The sequence below is a fragment of the Podarcis filfolensis genome, assembly GCF_964270895.1.
Source record: "Podarcis filfolensis genome assembly, chromosome: 2".
Lineage (NCBI taxonomy): Eukaryota > Metazoa > Chordata > Lepidosauria > Squamata > Lacertidae > Podarcis > Podarcis filfolensis.
In genome coordinates this window covers 18,236,807-18,255,038 of record NC_139605.1, presented here as the reverse complement: position 1 = coordinate 18,255,038, position 18,232 = coordinate 18,236,807, and the positions used below count along the sequence as shown (strand labels likewise).

At 49.0% G+C, this 18,232-nt stretch overlaps 2 protein-coding genes across 3 annotated transcripts in view; one reads left to right on the top strand and one right to left on the bottom strand.

Annotated features, from left to right (window-relative positions):
• Positions 1 to 18,222, bottom strand: part of LOC310757035 (uncharacterized protein) — a 162,800-nt gene extending 144,578 nt beyond the window's left edge. Inside the window, exons 1-3 of one of the 2 annotated variants that reach the window (XM_083602131.1) lie at positions 15,899 to 16,912; positions 11,838 to 14,230; positions 10,973 to 11,603 (exon numbers count right to left, since the gene is read on the bottom strand). In XM_083602131.1, coding sequence (XP_083458257.1) covers positions 13,719 to 14,230; positions 15,899 to 16,544 — 1,158 coding nt within the window. In that variant the 5' untranslated portion in view covers positions 16,545 to 16,912 and the 3' untranslated portion in view covers positions 10,973 to 11,603; positions 11,838 to 13,718. Of the gene's footprint in view, positions 1 to 10,972; positions 11,604 to 11,837; positions 14,231 to 15,898; positions 16,913 to 18,130 lie in introns of those variants that run through there. The other variant, XR_014545021.1, reaches the window with a different exon arrangement.
• On the top strand, positions 155 to 8,086 carry LOC310757007 (zinc finger protein 783-like). Its single transcript, XM_083602084.1, has 4 exons — positions 155 to 1,888; positions 2,742 to 2,862; positions 5,051 to 5,155; positions 6,167 to 8,086. Exons 1-4 carry the CDS (start codon positions 1,832 to 1,834, stop codon positions 7,114 to 7,116), a joined length of 1,233 nt encoding a protein of 410 aa, XP_083458210.1. The 5' UTR covers positions 155 to 1,831; the 3' UTR covers positions 7,117 to 8,086.
• Positions 18,223 to 18,232: the final 10 nt, after the last annotated feature.

Below are 18,232 nucleotides of genomic sequence, written 5' to 3'. Positions count from 1 at the left end.
AAAAACATGACTGCCTGCTTGCGTGTTCAGGCACAGAGAGAGAAACGAAAGCAATAGAAAACATAAACATCCTGTGAACAGGAAATACGCAGACTCTGTGACTCACAAAGCCTGCTCCCTTTTAAGGTGGAACGGAAATATCCTAACACTACACTATCAGGAATCCTAGTTGTGCAGGATTCCTGATTGCATGGAAGCCTGTGTGTATGTTTGTGAAGGCTGCCTCCCTGCACGTTTGCACTGTCCCTCCAGATGCCAGCAACTTACCAACTTATTAACGGAGGCCAGGGCTGGCTGATGGTTGCTCTCTCTCTTTCTCGCATTTGTCCAACTTCTGAATAGGGCTATGAACGGTTACATTTCTGTATCTGAAGTATAGACACTGCCTGTAATCACCCGTCTGCTTGCAATAAATGGAGTGTGTGCAATGACCAAGGGCCTTATTTTGTATTTTATTTTCACAATAGATATTGGTTGCATCCTTGGATTTTTTTTTTACTCCCCCTGCCCCCCGCCACTTCTGCCTCCAGGCAAAACTTCATGAAGGCAGCATCACATGGATGTTTGAAGGAACCATCAAAGATCCAACAGCACAAGCAGAATTTTGGAGATTGCTTCCCGTTGCCTCATACGTTAGACTTTTCCAGCAGAGCAGATCATAAAAAGAGCCTTGTTGATACAGGACAAAGGCCTGTCTGGTCTACATACACAGCGTTGTTATTTTGTCGTTGAAAGTTAAGAGCATTGCCACTAGCGATATATTGCAGTTTCTACAGTCTCTGTATAGTAGGGGTATTTAAAAAGAGAGTCATAGTGATCCCACAGCTAAAAGTGGAAGCCGGTAAATGTGTTCTCTTTTTAGCTCTTCAAAATATGGTAACCCTATCTGCCAGAGCCTTCTTGTTCGTTTGTTTGTTTGAAATTTATTTGGTTTTTCCAATTGAAATTTTACAGTCACATGTCCAACTTGCAACATAAAAACAAGATTCCAAGGAATCTCACGGACTTCCCTCCTCCCCTTTGTGGGTCCTATTGTCCATCATTACCTCCTGCACCTTTTATGATAATCCAAACCCTTTTACCTCTCCATTCTGTCCAAAATTCACCATTAAACTGCGAATGATATTCCAATCCTACTAACGGCTTTAACTGTTTACAATGGTTTTTAAGATAAGTTATAAATTCTCCCCATTCCTTATTAAAACTTTGGTCTTCCTGATCTCTGATTCTTTTGGCCATTTCGGCATAATCCATTGACTTGATCTGCCATTCTTCTCTGATAGGGACTTCATTCCATCTCTGGGCCAATAAAATCTGCGCCATAGCTGTCAACCTTCCCTTTTTTGCGGGAAATTCCCTTATTCCAGTGCCGTTTCCCGCTGCTTCCCGCCGCTATCCCGGATTCTTAGATATCCCGTAGACTGTCCCCGGGACAGGTGAGGCTGCTGATCCCTTATTTCCAAATCTGAAAGTTGACAGCTATGATCTGCGCAGCCGTGGTCGCATGTATAAATAGTCTTATCTGCTCCTTTTGGGATTTCGGCACCTAGAATTCCTGAGCCGCCTTGTTACTTAGAAAGGAAAATGTCTCGGAGCTTTCCTAGTGGCGCCACCAGAGGGAGCTCAGGAGCCGGGGAAAAGGAGCGGCGGAAGTGGCTGCCCCGCTTTCTCCTTTCGTCGTCTTCGCCAGCACTGAGCTTCCGGGGTCAAGCGCGGTGGCAGGATGCGGAGTTTCCCCGGGTGCCTCCCCAGCCTGGGATGACGCTCCCTTGGTTCTTGTTCGTCCTGCGCATGCTCAGAGGAGCAAGGGGCTCCCGCTGGACCCAGAAGGATGGAGATGGTGTCCTTAACTCCCGGAGGAGTGGGAGCAACTGCAGCCGGCTTGAAAGTGAGCGAACTCCCCCAAAGACTTCAGGAAAGTCCGCCTCCCTCGTGGTTGTTCAGCAGAGCATGTGCGGATACGGATATATGAACCATGCAAACAGGCGGCAGGCAGAAAACCAACAGGCGAAGCTTTCCCACCACCTCTTCTTCCTCCTTTCTTCCCTCTCTTTCCCACTCGTTCCTCCAGCTTATTTTTTCGAAGGGGGGCGTTGACCCACTTTCCCTTAAAAAAAAAGGCTTCTGCGGCTTTCCGCAGCTGCACGACGCTTATGGAAACTTGGCCTTCCACTCTATTTCCATGCAGGAAAGCTGCTGCACCTGCTGAATGCCTGCCTGCCAAGCAGCTGCCAAGCAGCACAGGAGTGGGCGGTCGGTCGGGCATGGATTAGATCTTTCGGAGCATTGTTGGAAGAGGAGCTGTGTTCTCCCTTTTTGTGTGTACATATGTTAAATTTTACAATTAAAAGTACTCATATTTACATCCTTAAGATATCAATGACTTCCCTTCTTCTCTTTCCATGCTTCATTTTCCATATCATAAATCCCTGCGTGTTTTACAGAAACTATACCGTTCAGTATTCCATTATGACATCCATCACAACTTATTTACACTGTTGAATTTAAATTCAAAAGGGGGTTGTGTTCTAACGTTCTGGTTGCATTTAAGCCAAGGGCCCATCTTGGCCAGCATCTGGTTCTCACAGTGGCCTTTTGGGAAACTCTCAAGCAGGTTCTTGGTGCAACAGTCATAGAATTGTAGAGTTGGAAGGGATGAGGCCCTTAGGGACTGTCCCCATCACAGCCTCTGGCAGAGCCATCCGGAACTCCATTTGAGAGTTGCTTTCTCTTTGCCGCAGGTGATGTTTGAGGATGTGGCTGTATATTTCTCCCTGGCCGAGTGGGCGGAGCTAGCCAAATGGCAGAAGGACCTCTACCAGGCTGTGATGGTGGACAACTATGAAGCGGTCAGCTCTCTGGGTAAGGATCTCTCTTGCTTGGGTGTGTGTGTGTGTGTGTCCCCTGTGGTGTTCCAGAGAGTCTGGAAGCAGCAGAGAAATAATGCTGGTGCCAAGGTTTGCAGAGGGGAGAGCACCTCTTTGGTGATCTGACCTTGGAGGCAAATGTAAGGTTTTGCAATCTGCAAATTGTAGTACAGGCACCAGTCTGAAACATTTTGTTTGAACCAGCATTTCCTCAACTTGGTGCCCACATAATAATAATAATAATAATAATAATAATAATAGTAAATTTTATTTATGTCCCGCCCTCCCCAGCCGAAGCCGGGCTCAGGGCGGCTAACAACAATCAAATAATCAAACAATCAAATAATCCAACATTCTAAAAATATTTCATTATAAAAATTAATTAAAATCAAGTTGATGGCAACCATTAAGCAAAATTCTGTGCAGGTTGCCAGAGGAGGGAGTCAGGCTGCGCCCTGACCAAAGGCCTGGTGGAACAACTCTGTCTTGCAGGCCCTGCGGAAAGATGTCAGGTCCCGCAGGGCCCTAGTCTCTTGTGACAGAGCGTTCCACCAGATTGGAGCCGCGGCCGAGAAGGCCCTGGCTCTAGCTGAGGCCAGCCTAACCTCTCTGAGGCCTGGGACCTTCAGGATGTTTTTATTTGCAGACCGTAGGTTTCTCTGTGGGGCATACCAGGAGAGGCGGTCCCATAGGTACGAGGGTCCTAGGCCGTATAGGGCTTTAAAGGTTAAAACCAGCACCTTAAACCTGATCCTGTACTCCACCGGGAGCCAGTGCAGCTGGTATAGTACCGGATGAATGTGGTCTCGCAGCGAAGACCCCATAAGGAGTCTCGCTGCGGCATTCTGCACCCGCTGGAGTTTCTGGGTCAGTCTCAAGGGCAGCCCCACGTAGAGCAAGTTACAATAATCCAGTCTGATGCAATAAGAGCATCAGAAAAGTTTGTGCCGCCAGTTAAGGCCAAAGAGGCCACCACCCTGTTGTCACCAGATGCCCCGATGGGACACCTGCAAGCAGTGCAACAGCAGCAACTCTCCCCATTTGCAATTTTATTTATTTGCATTTATTTCCCTTCTTTTTCTCCAAGGAGCTCAAGGTGGCCCTGTGGTTCTCCACCCCCCACCCCCTTTAATCCCCACAACACCACTGTGAGGCAGGCTAGGCTGAGAGGCAGCCGCTGCCTCTAGGTCACGCAGTGAGCCCCCTGGCCGAGTGGGAACCCAAACCTCAGTCTCCCAGGTCCTAGTCCGGCACTCTAACCACTCGCGCACCACACTGGTTCTCAATTCCCTGCAACCCATATTCAAAAGCATTGCTGCTTCCAAGTGTGGAGGAGGAACATAGCCATCATAGCCAAGAGCCGTAAGCACTCCAATCTGTGGGCAACCCAATTCATGCACCTTGCGAGCCCTTCTTGAATCCCAGGAAAATGCAGCTGGTGTGTTTGTGGTTTGCTGTTTATGCTCCCTTAACCCAGCCACGAAAGGGAAACGAAAACATGCATCTCTGGCTATCGGCTTCCTGGCTGGATGTGTGAGTGAGCAGCAGTGCCTCTTCTCTTCCCTCCAGCAGCACGCCCCCCAGAATAGTTGCCACCCCACTGAATCAGCCTAGCCTGCATGCTTGGCTTAGTCTGAGTTCTTACAAACGTGTAACGGGTATTACTACTTCTTGTTTATTTATTTTATGCATCTCTTTCCACGTGCATCTCAAGGCAGCTTACAAATAAGTCATAGAAACCAGCTAGAAATTGTTTTCAAAATGATACAACCCCCTCCTTAAAGTAGAGACTTTGTGTCACTAGAGCTGGAAAAGCAGAGGGTGGGAGTCTTCAGATGTTTCAGGAAAGTGCAGCTGGGAGGTGCCTTGTCAACATCTCAAGGGGGATGCTGTTCCATAGATCAGGGACAGCCACGGCAAAGGCCCTGCTCTGAGGTTTTTGTGGCACGTGTTTCTGTAGCGGCTTGGAAGAGACACTCTTCTGCAGAACACAGTGACCTGCTGGGTGTATAAGGGATAGGAACAATTTTCAGCCAATGCCCCCACTGCAGGGCCGCTGTGAGGATGGAATGGGAAGGAGGGGACCCTGGCACGCCGCCTTCAGCTCCTTGGAGGAAAAGGCTGGTACATAAATGTAAGAAACAAGTAATGAGTAAAGTTGCTGTCTTCTGCTCCCACAACAGGGCACCTGTCCATCAAACCGGAGCTCATCTGCAAAATAGAGCGCAAAGAGGAGCTGTGGATGGAGGAATCCCTGGAGCCCCTCAAATGGAAGAGACCTTGGTTGGGTGAGTTGATTTAAGGGGTGGTGGTTTTTGCCTTCCTCAGCCCTTCAAGGGTTCCCTGTTAACTGGTTCTTACCAGTGTTGTGATCAGGCCGCACTCTTGTGTATGTGATGCTGGCCTCGCCGGTAATGGATAACAGACATTCCACCTCTCTTGCTCTGACTGGCAACATCTTAGGACATGGACTAGGACTTGGGGGAACCCAGGTTCAGATCCCCCCTCCCCATTCACTGATGAAATTAACTGGGCAGATTTGAGGCAATTGAGTTCTCTCACCCCCGCCGACCTCGCAGGGTTGTTGTTGTGAGGGTAACATGGGAGGACGGGCCACATACGTAATCATAGAAACTAAGTAGTTTTATGCAGTAGGGTAATCCTTTAGGCCAGTAGTTCTCAAAGGCAGGAGAGGATGGCAAATGTGGTGGGAAGAGTCAAGGACAATCAAATAAACATTTACACATTTCAGTCTAGTCTAGTCCCAAAATATTTTGTTGTTGTTTGTAGAATATGCATCTCTTTTCAAAATGAGAGCCAAGAGCATCAAGTGATACTGCAAGCTCACGCTTCTCATTGAGTTTGTATACATACTTAAGGTACACCTGTACCTTATAGGCTCGTTTATAATCCTATTTTGGCAATGATTTGTGTTTTTATGTAGCTGCATTGTTTTATACTTTCTGGACACCCCATGATCATATTGTTGAGTTGTGTTCTATGCTATAAATAAAGCACTGCTAGGAGCTTTTTCTTTTTGTTTGCCACTGCATCTCTTATCAATAAAAAAAAAAAAATTCAGTGTGGTGCGAGCAAATGTTCATTTCCAAAAGCAGTTATTCTCAAGAAAGTTTTGAGAACCGCTGCTTTAGCTGTCATGACTAATGGGTCATTGGCAGGCCACCCTCTGTGAATTTACCTTTTAAAAAAGCTAGTGGCTTTTTTTCTGGAGGGCTACAGGTTCCCCAGCCCTGGGTTAGGGCAGTATCTTCTCTAAAGCTTTTAATTTTTCCCTGCAGTCTTCAGGCTGAGTAACAACATGAAGCAGAATTCTCACCGGGAAGTTTCCAGGGTGACGACACTGCAGAATCCTGAGCCGGGAGAGACTTTGAAGAGCTGCTTGCCTCGTAGATCGGTGAGGCGAATAAATGTGGAGAGATTCACTGAGTGCTGTCAAGGTTTTAAGACTTGGAAAGGACCCAGAGTCCATCAGGACCAAGGTGGAAGTAGGAGCGCACACGCCGTCTGCAGGCAGAACAGCCGGAAGCATCTGAGACCCAAGGCAGACGAGAGCCAGAGCCTTTGGAAGTGCCCGGATTGCGGGAAAGGGCTCTCCAATCAAAACGCCTTCAAAAGGCACCAGAAATTCCACACGGGCGAGAAGCCCTACCAATGTCGAGAGTGTGGGAAAAGCTTCATGGAGAGCAGCCACCTCACTCAGCACCAGAGGATCCACACGGGGGAGAAGCCCTACACGTGTTTGGACTGCGGGAAAAGGTTCACTCAGATCTCGCACTTCATTCACCACCGGAGGAGCCACACGGGAGAGAAGCCCTACGGCTGCCCCGAGTGCGGGAAAAGCTTCAACTTCAAGTCGGCTCTGATTCGCCACCACCGGATTCACACGGGAGAGAAGCCGTACGAGTGCTCCGCGTGCAGGAAAAGATTCAACGTCAGCTCCCACCTGGCTCGGCACCAGAGGAAGCACCTCAAAGAGGCAGCGCTCGAAGCCGTAGAAGGCTTAAGAGGAAACCCGGTCTTTCTCAGGCGCTGTGGAGCACCACGGCCGTACGACTGCATGAACTGTGAGAAAGGTTTTTTCCGGAGTGGAGACCTCGTGAGACACCAGAGGATCCACACGGGAGAGAGACCCTATCTGTGTAGCAAATGCGGGAAGAGCTTCAGCTACAAATCCAGCCGCCTGAGGCACGAGGCAGGACACATACGAGGAGTTGCCCTGAAGTACTAGATTTCCTGAAGTCGAGAGCTCTCCAGCTTTGGTGATGGGATTCCCAAGAATGCGGCGTGCAGAGACTTTCCTGCATACAAGCAAAGCAGCAAAGGAATTCTGCAATGTCAACATTCTGCAATCAGAATGAATTCTGCAACCAAAAAAATGTACAGTCTTTTTCCGAAGTGCACTTAATTTGCACACCTTGTTCTTTCTGCACATGTTTGTTACTGAGAATTTTTGTAGAGAATTTGCCTCTACAGTGGTACCTCGGGTTACATACGCTTCAGGTTACAGACTCCGCTAACCCAGAAATAGTGCTTCAGGTTAAGAATTTTGCTTCAGGATAAGAACAGAAATCATGCTCCAGTGGCGTGGCAGCAGCAGGAGACCCCATTAGCTAAAGTGGTGCTTCAGGTTAAGAACAGTTTCAGGTTAAGTACGGCCCTCCGGAATGAATTATGTACTTAACCCGAGGTACCACTGTATATCAAACTCCTTGTTTTGTTTTGCATTGTTTTGGTATGTTACAAATTAAGCTTTGGGAATGTACACAGGGTTGGAAAGGAGACTGCGATTCTTGTAACAGATATGAAGAACCCTGCCCTGCCTCCACCCAATCCCAGCTGCAAATAAAAAGAGGTGCAGTTAAGACTGCCTGCTGTTGACTTGGAAATGGCACACATTTCTTGGAAGGTCACAAAGATTCTGTGATACTGAAGTGTCCCTTGAACCAGGCAAAGATATACAGGCAGAGGGCCTTCTCAGTAGTGGTGCCTGCCCTGTGGAATGCCCTCCCATTAGATGGCAAGGAAATAAACAACTATCTTGCCTTTTAGAAGACATCTGAAGCCAGCCCTGTTTAGGGAAGTTTTTAATGTCTGATGTTTTAACTTGTTTTTAATACTCTGTTGGGAGCCACCCAGAGTGGCTGGGGAAACCCAGCCAGATGGGCAGGGCATAAATAAATTATTATTATTATTATTATTATTATTATTATTATTATACAGTCCCCAGCAGCTCTCCCTCCCCTTCTGTATGTTATAACAACACCTTGAACTTTGTAGCGATCCAGTTGTGAACCCAACTAGAAACTTGGGGTGTAGAAAGTTCAGCTAAAGCAGGATCCTAAAGCAGAGATTTTCAGATTCTCTCCCTCTCTTTAATGTGAGAGAGATTCCTGCCCAACTCCGCTCAGGAGTCAAGACAGCAGAGATGGTCAGTTCAGTTGGCTTTGTTTGTCCTTACCCCAAGCTTGGGGCGCAGGGGTTACAGTCCAAAACAACTAGAAGGCACCAGATTGGGGAAATTTGCAGTAATTGGTAAGCAAACTACGTAAGCCTGCAAGAGACGATGCGGGGAAATAAAAACCCTCTCCTGTCGGAGCTCAGATTTGTAAATAAAATCTGAAACACAGCAGACACAGACAACCATTGGGACTAAGTGCGCATGGTTGGCTACAGGGGAGGAAGCAGGATCCTTGCCACTCTTAACTGTTGCCTTTTTGAAGCACACTACGGGGACGTGGGTGGCGCTGTGGGTTAAACCACAGAGCCTAGGGCTTGCTGATCAGAAGGTCGGCGGTTCGAATCCTTGCAATGGGGTGAGCTCCCGTTGCTCGATCCCAGCTCCTGCCCACCTAGCAGTTCGAAAGCACGTCAAAGTGCAAGTAGATAAATAGGTACCACTCCGGCGGGAAGGTAAAATGGCGTTTCCGTGCGCTGCTCTTGTTCGCCAGAAGCGGCTTTGTCATGCTGGCCACATGACCCGGAAGCTGTACGCCGGCTCCCTCGGCCAATAAAGCGAGATGAGCGCCGAAACCCCAGAGTCGGCCACAACTGGACCTAATGGTCAGGGGTCCCTTTACCTTTACCTTACGTAAGCGCTTAGGGAGGAGCAGACCAACAGCAACATTGCAGAACATAACCTTGTCATTGCAGCAGCGTGATGGGGGCATTACAGGTAGGTACACCTGCCCCTGTGCTTTGGAATGAGAAGGAATGTGCTTTTCTCTGCCTTGTTCCAGCCTGTAATGGCTTTCAGGTGTACTCAGATGGAAACCACAATGAGAAACTTGCCGTGCAAAGACCAGAATCCTGTCTCTGCCCCTTAGGCAGCTTATCAGTGTGCATGAGATGCAGCTGGAGAACAAATGTTTAAAATATTCCTGTTTTTGAGCAGGATGGAGAGAATGTGTTTTTTGGGGGTGACCGCTGATTTTATGCCAGAACTGTTCAGCTCTTGTGATCCAGCCCAATGCCAAAATGGAGAAAAGAGAGAGATGGGGGCGTCCCACTCACATTTGACTGTGGCCCCACCTGCCACCCGCATGTGGTCCCCTGCAGACCTTGGCAGGAAAAAAAAGATCCCCACTCCTGGACTAAAGCCACAGTTCTCACTTTGGGTGAGAAACGTCCTGGCTTCAACCCTCGGACAAGCCCATGTGTTGTAAATACAGAGACTCCATGCAGATAGTCAATTGAATGCATTGTGATTTAAATTCACAATGGGTATGTTGTGGGAATGGGGGTAAGGAAGTCAATTTCATCTATGAACTTAATGCACACATATTTAGGAGTAATTGTCTGGATATTTTTTTTAAAAAAACCAAGACCCTATACAGTAATTTTCAAATCCTGTTTCTTCTTACCAGTGGGCTAAGCCAGGGGTCAGCAACGTGTGGCCCATGGGCCGGATGCGGCCCACGAAGACTGCTTTACCGCTCCCAAACTGAGCTACTTCCTCAGCAGTGAGTCCCCTGCGCGCTGTGCTAAACCAGCGTAGTGTAGCGACTCGCCGAGTGGTGCTGGAAATGGCATCTGCGCATGCGCAGATACCAGAAATCACATCTGCGCATGTCCAGATGCCAAAAATTGCTTCTGCGCAGGTACGATTTCCGGCATCTAGGCATGCACAGAAGCGATTTCCGGTGCTGTGGACATGCGCAGACGCGATTTCTGGTATTGTGCTGTGCCAGTCTGGCCCATGGACAATCTCCGTGGGAGTGATCCGGCCCGTGGCCGGTAAACCTTGCCGACCCCGGGGCTAAGCCCATTGAAATTACTGTACAAGAATGCCATTCAAATCATGTAGCTCTTCAACAGATTACTGCTTGGCACATGTTGCAGCAGAGGGCCAATCATTGGAGTTTGCCTTTCTAGAGCAAATTTGTGGTATTCTGCGTGCACATAATCCAAATGTGCACACCATAAGAAATTCACATTCTACCATCCTTTTTCCAGTTCATACAGTTTAAGTAGATTTGATTGATTATTTATTTATTTAAAATGGGTAGGAAATGAATTGGGGATGAATCAGAAGGCATATATAAATGGAGGGGAAGAGTTAAGTGGAACTGGAAAACCACAGAGGAGGAGCAGGGGGAAATCATCAAGGCCAAGGCACCCTCCAAAGCATTAAAACCATGCCCCTTTAATGAAGGAGAATTCCAGCAAGCACTCATAAACTAGGCAACCACCATTAGAGCCAGACACCTGGGTTGTTGTTTTTTAAGGATGATTTTAAAGCTGAAATTCTTGCACTGCCGACTTCTTGTACCAAATGCTGCATGTGCGACTGATCCCACAGATGTGAAACATGTCCTACACCCTTGGAAATAACGCCCTGAAACAGACCGTGAAAGTGGACTGCCTGCCACTTGCTTTTAAACACTTCCTCCCTCTGCACCCCATGCTTTTATCCACCCCGCTTGGGAGACCGAATGCACACAGCTTTGCCTAAAATAAAAAAAGTAAGAATCAACAATCCTGGGCCAAGAAAAGTGGCATTCCTTTGCCTTTATAAATCAAGCAAACATACCCAGAATCCTAGTATTCTAGAGTTGGAAAGGGACCACAAGGCTCTTTTGCCCAACATGGAGCTTGAGTCTCATGCTCTACAGACTGAGCTATCCCAGCAAGAACATATAATTGATTATTATGCACCACTGATTCTGTTTCAGCTAGTTGCAGAGAGGAGCAAAAATCTATGCACGGTGCTGACTAGCCTCGCAAGGTCACCCATAAGGAGTGCCGCTCATCATCCCTCCTGTGGCATCTGGAGATTTCTCAAGGCATGAATACCGTGCACTGCCAAGTCCATCTCCATAGCATTAAGGGATGGATAGAAATCTTAGGGCACCATCCACCCGTTACTTCCAAATCCTTCATGGGCTTCAATTTCAAGTTAATAATATGTGCCCCGCTCCCAGTGCAATAATTGGGAGTATTATTGCAGGAGTGCAAAGGGAATGCAGTGGTACCTTGGTTCTCAAATGCCTTGGTACTCAAACAACTTGGAACCCAAACACTGCAAACCAGGAAGTAAGTGTTCCAGTTTGCAAACTTTTTTCGGAAGCCGAACATGCTCCGTTTTGAGTGCCACACTTCTGTTTCGAGTGTTACGCTGAGGTCTGTCTGTCTTTTCTATTTATTTTGCGTTTTTGTTTTCACAGCTTTTTTTCCTGACTGTGTGGAACCCTGTTCTGCTACTGATTGATTGTGTGACTGCAGTACAGTGGTACCTCGGGTTACATACGCTTCAAGTTACATATGCTTCAGGTTTCAGACTCTGCTAACCCAGAAATAGTACCTCGGGTTAAGAACTTTGCTTCAGGATGAGAACAGAAATTGTGCAGCGGCAGCGGGAGGCCCCATTAGCTAAAGAGGTACCTCAGGTTAAGAACAGTTTCAGGTTAAGAATGGACCTCCGGAACGAATTAAGTACTTAACCCGAGGTACCACTGTACATTGTTTATTGCTTTCATTTTATGGATCAATGGTTTCGTTAGATAGTAAAATTCATGTTAATTTGCTGTTTTATGGGTTGTTTTTAAAAGTCTGGAACAGATTAATCCATTTTGCATTACTCTCTATGGGAAAGCGCGCCTTGGTTTTGGAACGCTTTGGTTTTGGAACGGACTTCCGGAACAGATTAAGTTTGGGAACCAAGGTACCACTGTAAATGCGCGTTTAAGGACATCCCCTGTAGCTCTCCAGATGTTGCCGAACTACACCTCATTGTCTCTGACCACTGGTTATGCTCGCTGGGGCTGATGGGATTTGGGAGTCCTACAGCATCTGGGCAGCCACAGGAAAGCTACCCCTGCTCTGGTGCAATGGCACAACTCTGCTTTCAGAGCACTCCATTTCTCACAGCTGTACAGTATCACACCAACCCACACATTCAAACATCATTAGTCTGAGGAAAGCCACAGTTGACATGTGGGGTGGATGGGGGGAGAGAGATAGATCCTGTCCCTATAAAAAGAATACTGCAACAGTGTCTTTTGCCTCTGGGAAGCATACAATCAAGGCTGGAAGGCAAGACTTCTTCTCTCTTGGTCCATCCCCATTACTTGGTAAAGGAACGAGCGACAAATAACACAGACACATAAAGGTCCAGCTTGGGGATACCTGAATGTATTTTGCATTCCAGCGATTTGCTCTTGGTACAGAACCAAGAGAGATCCCCATAGACAGCACAAGGCCCCAGGCCTTTAACTCGGCTGTAGGAAAAGTGAAGATTCAGAGCAACAAGTTAACACTTTTTCTAGGCTTTTAGAAAAACAAAAACAAAACCCACACCGAATTACATGATTTCTCTGACTTGTGGACAGATGCGAGTAGTGGAAGGGAGGCAAAATCTGTCTGAGCTTGTTGCTACCAAGCTAGAGGAAACATCCCACAGTACATTTCAGAGAACAATTCAAAGTGTTGATGGTGACCTTTAAAGGAGCATCTCCACCCACATTGTTCAGGCCAGACACTGAGGTCCAGCTCCAAGCGCCTTCTGGCAGTTCCCTCATTGCAAGAAGCGAGGTTACAAGGAACCAGGCAGAGGGCCTTCTTGGTGGTGGCGCCTGCCCTGTGGAACACCCTCCCAACAGATGTCAAGGAAATACACTCACTATTTGTCTTTTAGAAGACACCTAAAGGCAGCCCTGTTTAGGGAAGTTTTTAATTTTTTACCGTGTTTTTAATATTCTGTTGGGAGCAGTCCAGAGTGGCTGGGGAAACCCAGACAGACGGGCGGGGTATAAATAATAAATTATTAGAATAAAACAACTTGTTTTAGTGTTTAGACCTTCCTCACCCGTGTGTGAGGAGGCCTGAGCTGGGTGCTCCAGCTCAGCTGTGTATGGTTTTAACCAGCCTCTTTTGTTTCAGACAAGAACCGAGTCTGAAACTAGTGTTTTTTAATATAGCAATTACTTAGGAACTTTTTGCCATTTTGTAACCAAGCAACATTTTACTGCCTTTGCAGCTTTTATTGTTGTATGGAAAAGCACATGAATCTGACCTTTGAAGAATTTTGTAAGTAAACCAGTTTATAACTTACTAAAGGTGTGATTGATCTTTGTGCTAGGGAAGTGAGATACTTTGGAGAGGACTATTAAGAAAGGACATTTTGGAATTCATTTGAAAGGGCTTTTCTTTGCTGCGTGTTTTGACATGTTAAATCTCTGCTGAGGCCCTCCCACTGGAGAGTACTTGCCCCAAAAGTGGGTCTTGGCTTCCAGGGTTCCAACAGTTTCCCCCCTTCTTACTACCCCCTCCTTTCTGCCCAGCACGGTAACTATATATACTAATGCCCACCCCTCACAAAAGGGGGGGGGATAATTATTTGCTACCCTCCAATTCCAAGAAGGTACCCCCTCCACTCTGCTGTGCCTGGCGAGGCTGCCGTTGTATACTGCTTGTTGAACGCAGGACCTCCGCGACGGACACCACAGCGTCAACCATGGGGTGGAGGATATCCCTTGTGCGCCGAAGCTCCGCCTCAATCATGTTGAGCTCCTTAATCCTAATCTCCCTCTCCAGATGGCTGTCCCTGGCCCTCGCCTCTCTATCCAGCTGGGCCTCCCTTGCCCTGGCCTCGCGGTCTAGCTGGGCCTCACGTGTCCTGGCCTCCCTGTCCAGAAGCATCTCCCTCAGCATCGCCTCACGGAACTCCCCGGCGCTGATCTCGCCCCTCTCGTGAAGCGCCTCCATCGTCTCCCAGGTCCGCCGGTAGTCGGTCATGATCTCGTGCATCATTTCTTCGTGGGACCGCCTCTTCCTCTCCCGCATTGACGCCATCCTCTCTGCCGTCGTCAGGGGGCGCCCCAGGGAGTTGTCGCGCCTGCCTCTGCCTGAAGGGAGAGGGGAAGCAAATTGTAATCTCCGGTGAGCTCTGTCAACTGCAAAGGTTGTTTTTTTTACCAATCGCTCAGCCCCGGCTGGCACAGCTGCAAAGGACAGAGAATAGCAGGTGGCCAAGACTCCGGATTCCCTCTTTCCCTTTGGGTTAGTCAGGGGAGCAGGGATTTACAGAAGCCTGAAGCTTTGCAAAGGTAGAGCACGTAGCACTGGGGGTGGGTGCAGGGGTTATAAGATGACTGGCAGGTGGTTTGACCTGCAGGTTGGGGAGAAAACCTGGCCCGCTGGGCCAAAACACATCCCCCACCCCTGTGTTATCGAGGGCCTCACTAGAGCCAAAGAGACCCAGGTTCAAGTTCCCCTCAGTCACAAAGCTCGCTGGGTGGCCTTGGGCACGTCACTGCCTCTCACCCTACGCTGCATCCATCACATGTCTGTTCTAAGGATGTGTAGGAGAGAGCCATGTACTGATCTCCTTGGAGGAAAAATGGAATAAACATTCAATAAAGAGCAAGTCTCTTGTGCTGATCATTAGCAGGAGGAGGCCCCATTCCATTCCCTTGTTCCTGGGTGCTGGGGCCCACACTGACTATGTCCCACAGAGCAGTATGAACCACATATGCGCTTGCCTTGAGTTCCAGGACAGGTGGGATATAAAAATAGGAAAATAATAATAAAACGAATAACCCTAGTTATATGCTACCATGTGCCACTGGTGGGTGTGCATTATGTGGCAACACGAGAAAAGGCCGTCTTTGTAGTGGCACATCTGGTGCTGAAACACTGTTTGCCCAGACATTTTCAGAGATTCAGGGCTGCGCTAGGGAGCCTGCTCTATGGTTTGCACTTCCGATTTACAACCGTTCGAATGTGATCTTATGGAATCTGCATCTCGTACCCTGTCCTCGGATCCACTGAGGTGAAGGGAAGGTTGCAAATGCTCTTAATAAAATCGTATCTAAGCCACTGTGGCAATTTTGTTTGGAAGGGTTTATAATGCAACCAAGCGTCATAATACATCTGCTGCCAATAATCAATGTCATTGGTAGCATAGCTGATATCATATCACCTGTGGAATCAAGCCCACTGAGCTTCTCCCTTTCTGAGAGCCTTTCCCCACCCTCTCAGCCAGCCAAACCCACCCCACACTTTCCCTCCCGCCTCCATTTTCTGTCCTTCCTATGCCCCTTGCTTCCTTTTTCCTGCCTGCCTGCCAGCTTATCCCACCATCCAATCAATTTGCCAGGGTGGAGCTGCCCTTGCCCGGAATGAATGCCGATTGGCTGCAGGGTTGAAAATCTAAGCAACCTCCTCCCAGGCTCCTTCAGAGCCTCCCAGGCCCCCTCCCTCTCACATTCTGACCAAAATTGGCCAGACCTAGACACACAGCACCATATGGCACTCCCGGCTAACCGGGACGGTTTGCATAGCATCCAACCTTACGCAGGCTCCACTGCTGAGACTAAATTTCACGTCAGTTCCTCTCTGGCAAGGCACATCTAATTCGGATCTCTAAACAGGGGGAATTCAGGTCATGCCACCCTCCCCCACAAGAGCCCAGAATTGTTCTTGTCGGTTCCCACAGCCGGTTGACACTTCGCCGGCCAAACAGCCGAGAGCACCCACAGAAAGGCCACCGCGGCAACACAACATTTGCTCACCAGCCACAGAATGGTGCCCATCTTCGCTGGGACCAGCCACCGGTTGCCTGTATAAAGGCAGAGATTTGTCACTGGGGCACTCCTCCCCTATTTTGGTTTCAATCACATCCGGGTCGCCGGCCACCAGCTCTCGCGAGACCCCGAGGTTCGGTTCCGTTTCGGTGTCCGTGTCGGCGTCCATGCTCGAGAGCGTGTTTGGCGGCGTCATCTGGTTGCCCTCCTCTTCGGAGACCTGCGCCTCCATGTCTTCCGCCTCTTCCGTTTTCACCACCACCCGGGCAGACCCGTCCATGCTGGGCAGGCTCCGGTTCGCCACGCCGTCCATTTCTCCGCCAAACATCCGGTCCAGCTCTCGGAAGTAGCGGCAGGAAACCGGCTCGGCGCCAGCGCACACCTGCGCGTCCTTGGCTCTCCGGTAGCTGCGCTTCAGGTCCCGGGCCCTGTTCCGACACTGCGAGGCGTTGCGCTCGTGACCCCTGGCGATCATCTGGGCCGAGAGGTCCTCGTAGATGTCGCTGTTGGGGGGGCGGTTTTCGATCCACCTGAGAATCAGCAGCTCACCCCAGAGAGCGAGGAAGCTCCGCGTCTCCATCTCTGACCAAACCGGGGCACGGGGTTGCAAGCGCTGGCGTGGGGTGTGTGGCATGCCTGCTTTGGCCTAGCCAGCCCAGGATTATCAGCACTGGACTCCAGGCAGCTCCAGGTGCCCCCACTACCTGAGAAGTGCCAAACTTCCCTCAGGAGAGCCAGCAAGCCACAGCTGGAGGAAAAGAGCCCACAGCTTGCATGGAACAGGAAGGCACCAGAAGAAAGCCAAGATGGAACCTTTTGCACCAGCGAGTGTTCACATGAACAGTTGTTAGTCAGTAGTAACGTCGTGGGCGGAGCTTTGGCCGGGACTTGCAAGGATCTCTTTCGGACACTTGGCATGGCCAATCCCGCCTCGAGGCGTCACGGCCCCCAACCCACCGAGTGGCTCCTTCCAGGGAGAGGTGGAAGCAGCTGCGCCAGCGAGCCAATAGGCCAAGCGGGGAGGCGGAGGCGGCTGCTGCTGCTGCTGCAAGCAATGGATCCACCCTGCCTTTGCAGACAGGAAAAGGAAGGATTCCCGGCGGCGGCGGCTTCCCGCACACCCCTTTGCTCGCCTCGTCCGGCTTTGCGCGCTGCAAGCGGTGGGAATCCATCGGAGCGCCTAGCGGAATCTGGGGGGGCTTCTCTCTGGAGCGCATTGTGCCTCTAAAGGAAAGCTACAGGGTCCTGCCCCCCCCTCTCCAAGCCCCTGGATCTCTTGCTTTTCTTTCTGTGGTCGGGAGCAAGCAAAGCCATGTCATCGTAAAAATATATTTCAAACAGCGCGAATGTTGACCTTGGAGAACTGCTTGCAGTTGCGCCGCTGTTCTCCCCTGCTGGTTTCGTTAGAAATTTGCAGAGCTGCAAAAAAGGGACGGGTGCTTGCAAAACAGCAGCGGCAGCCGCCCCTGGATCAGTCCCTGAAAGAGCGTTCAAGAGAAGCTTGCAAACTTTTGCAGTTGGAAGGAATGCAGCAAACGGTCATGGAGGGCAGCGGGATTGAAGGGGCGGGGGCTGCTTGCACATGGCATTGTGGAATGCTACCATTAATGTGTGGGGAGGAGACGAGGAGTTGGGGGGATGCCAGTGGGAAGCCGGATGCGTATGGCTGGAACTGCAAGAGCTTGCAAGAGATCCCGATCTCCGCCTCGTAGAGTCGCTGATGTTTGCCTTAAAGGTTTCTTACTCCGTTCCCCACGATTTTCAGACGCTTTCTTTTTGCCCTCCGGGGGGCGCCCAAGCTCATTTTTGTTAAAGGTGCATTATATATCATATACTGTACAGTACAGCCAGATTGATAAAGGACTAGAATTTTCTCCTCCAATAGTTTAGACCTGGAATTAAAGTTTAGGAACCAGCAAACCTCCCAGAACCACCTGCTAATAACATTATTTTTTATAGAGACGCCTACCCAGAAATTTAGACTGTTGCTGTGTGTTTTAATCTGTTTTGGGTTTGTTGCTGATTTTATTTTTCTGGGTGTTTTGAATTATTGTTAAATCTTTTTACCTTTTCCGTGAATTGCCTCGAGGGTTGTTGTTGTTGTTGTTGGCAGTGTATATGTTTCTTTAATGAACAAATAAAAAATAAAATATCAGGGGGTTTCCCCAAATTACTATTTATTTTTTTACTATTTTTAAACCAACCCAGATTCTTCCTCACCTGCTTGAATGCAACTGAAGACCTTCCTCTACCAGCCTGTCCCCCACACCGGGTGACCTCGGGCCCCCTCACTATCCTTCAGCCTAGCCTACCTCAGAGGGA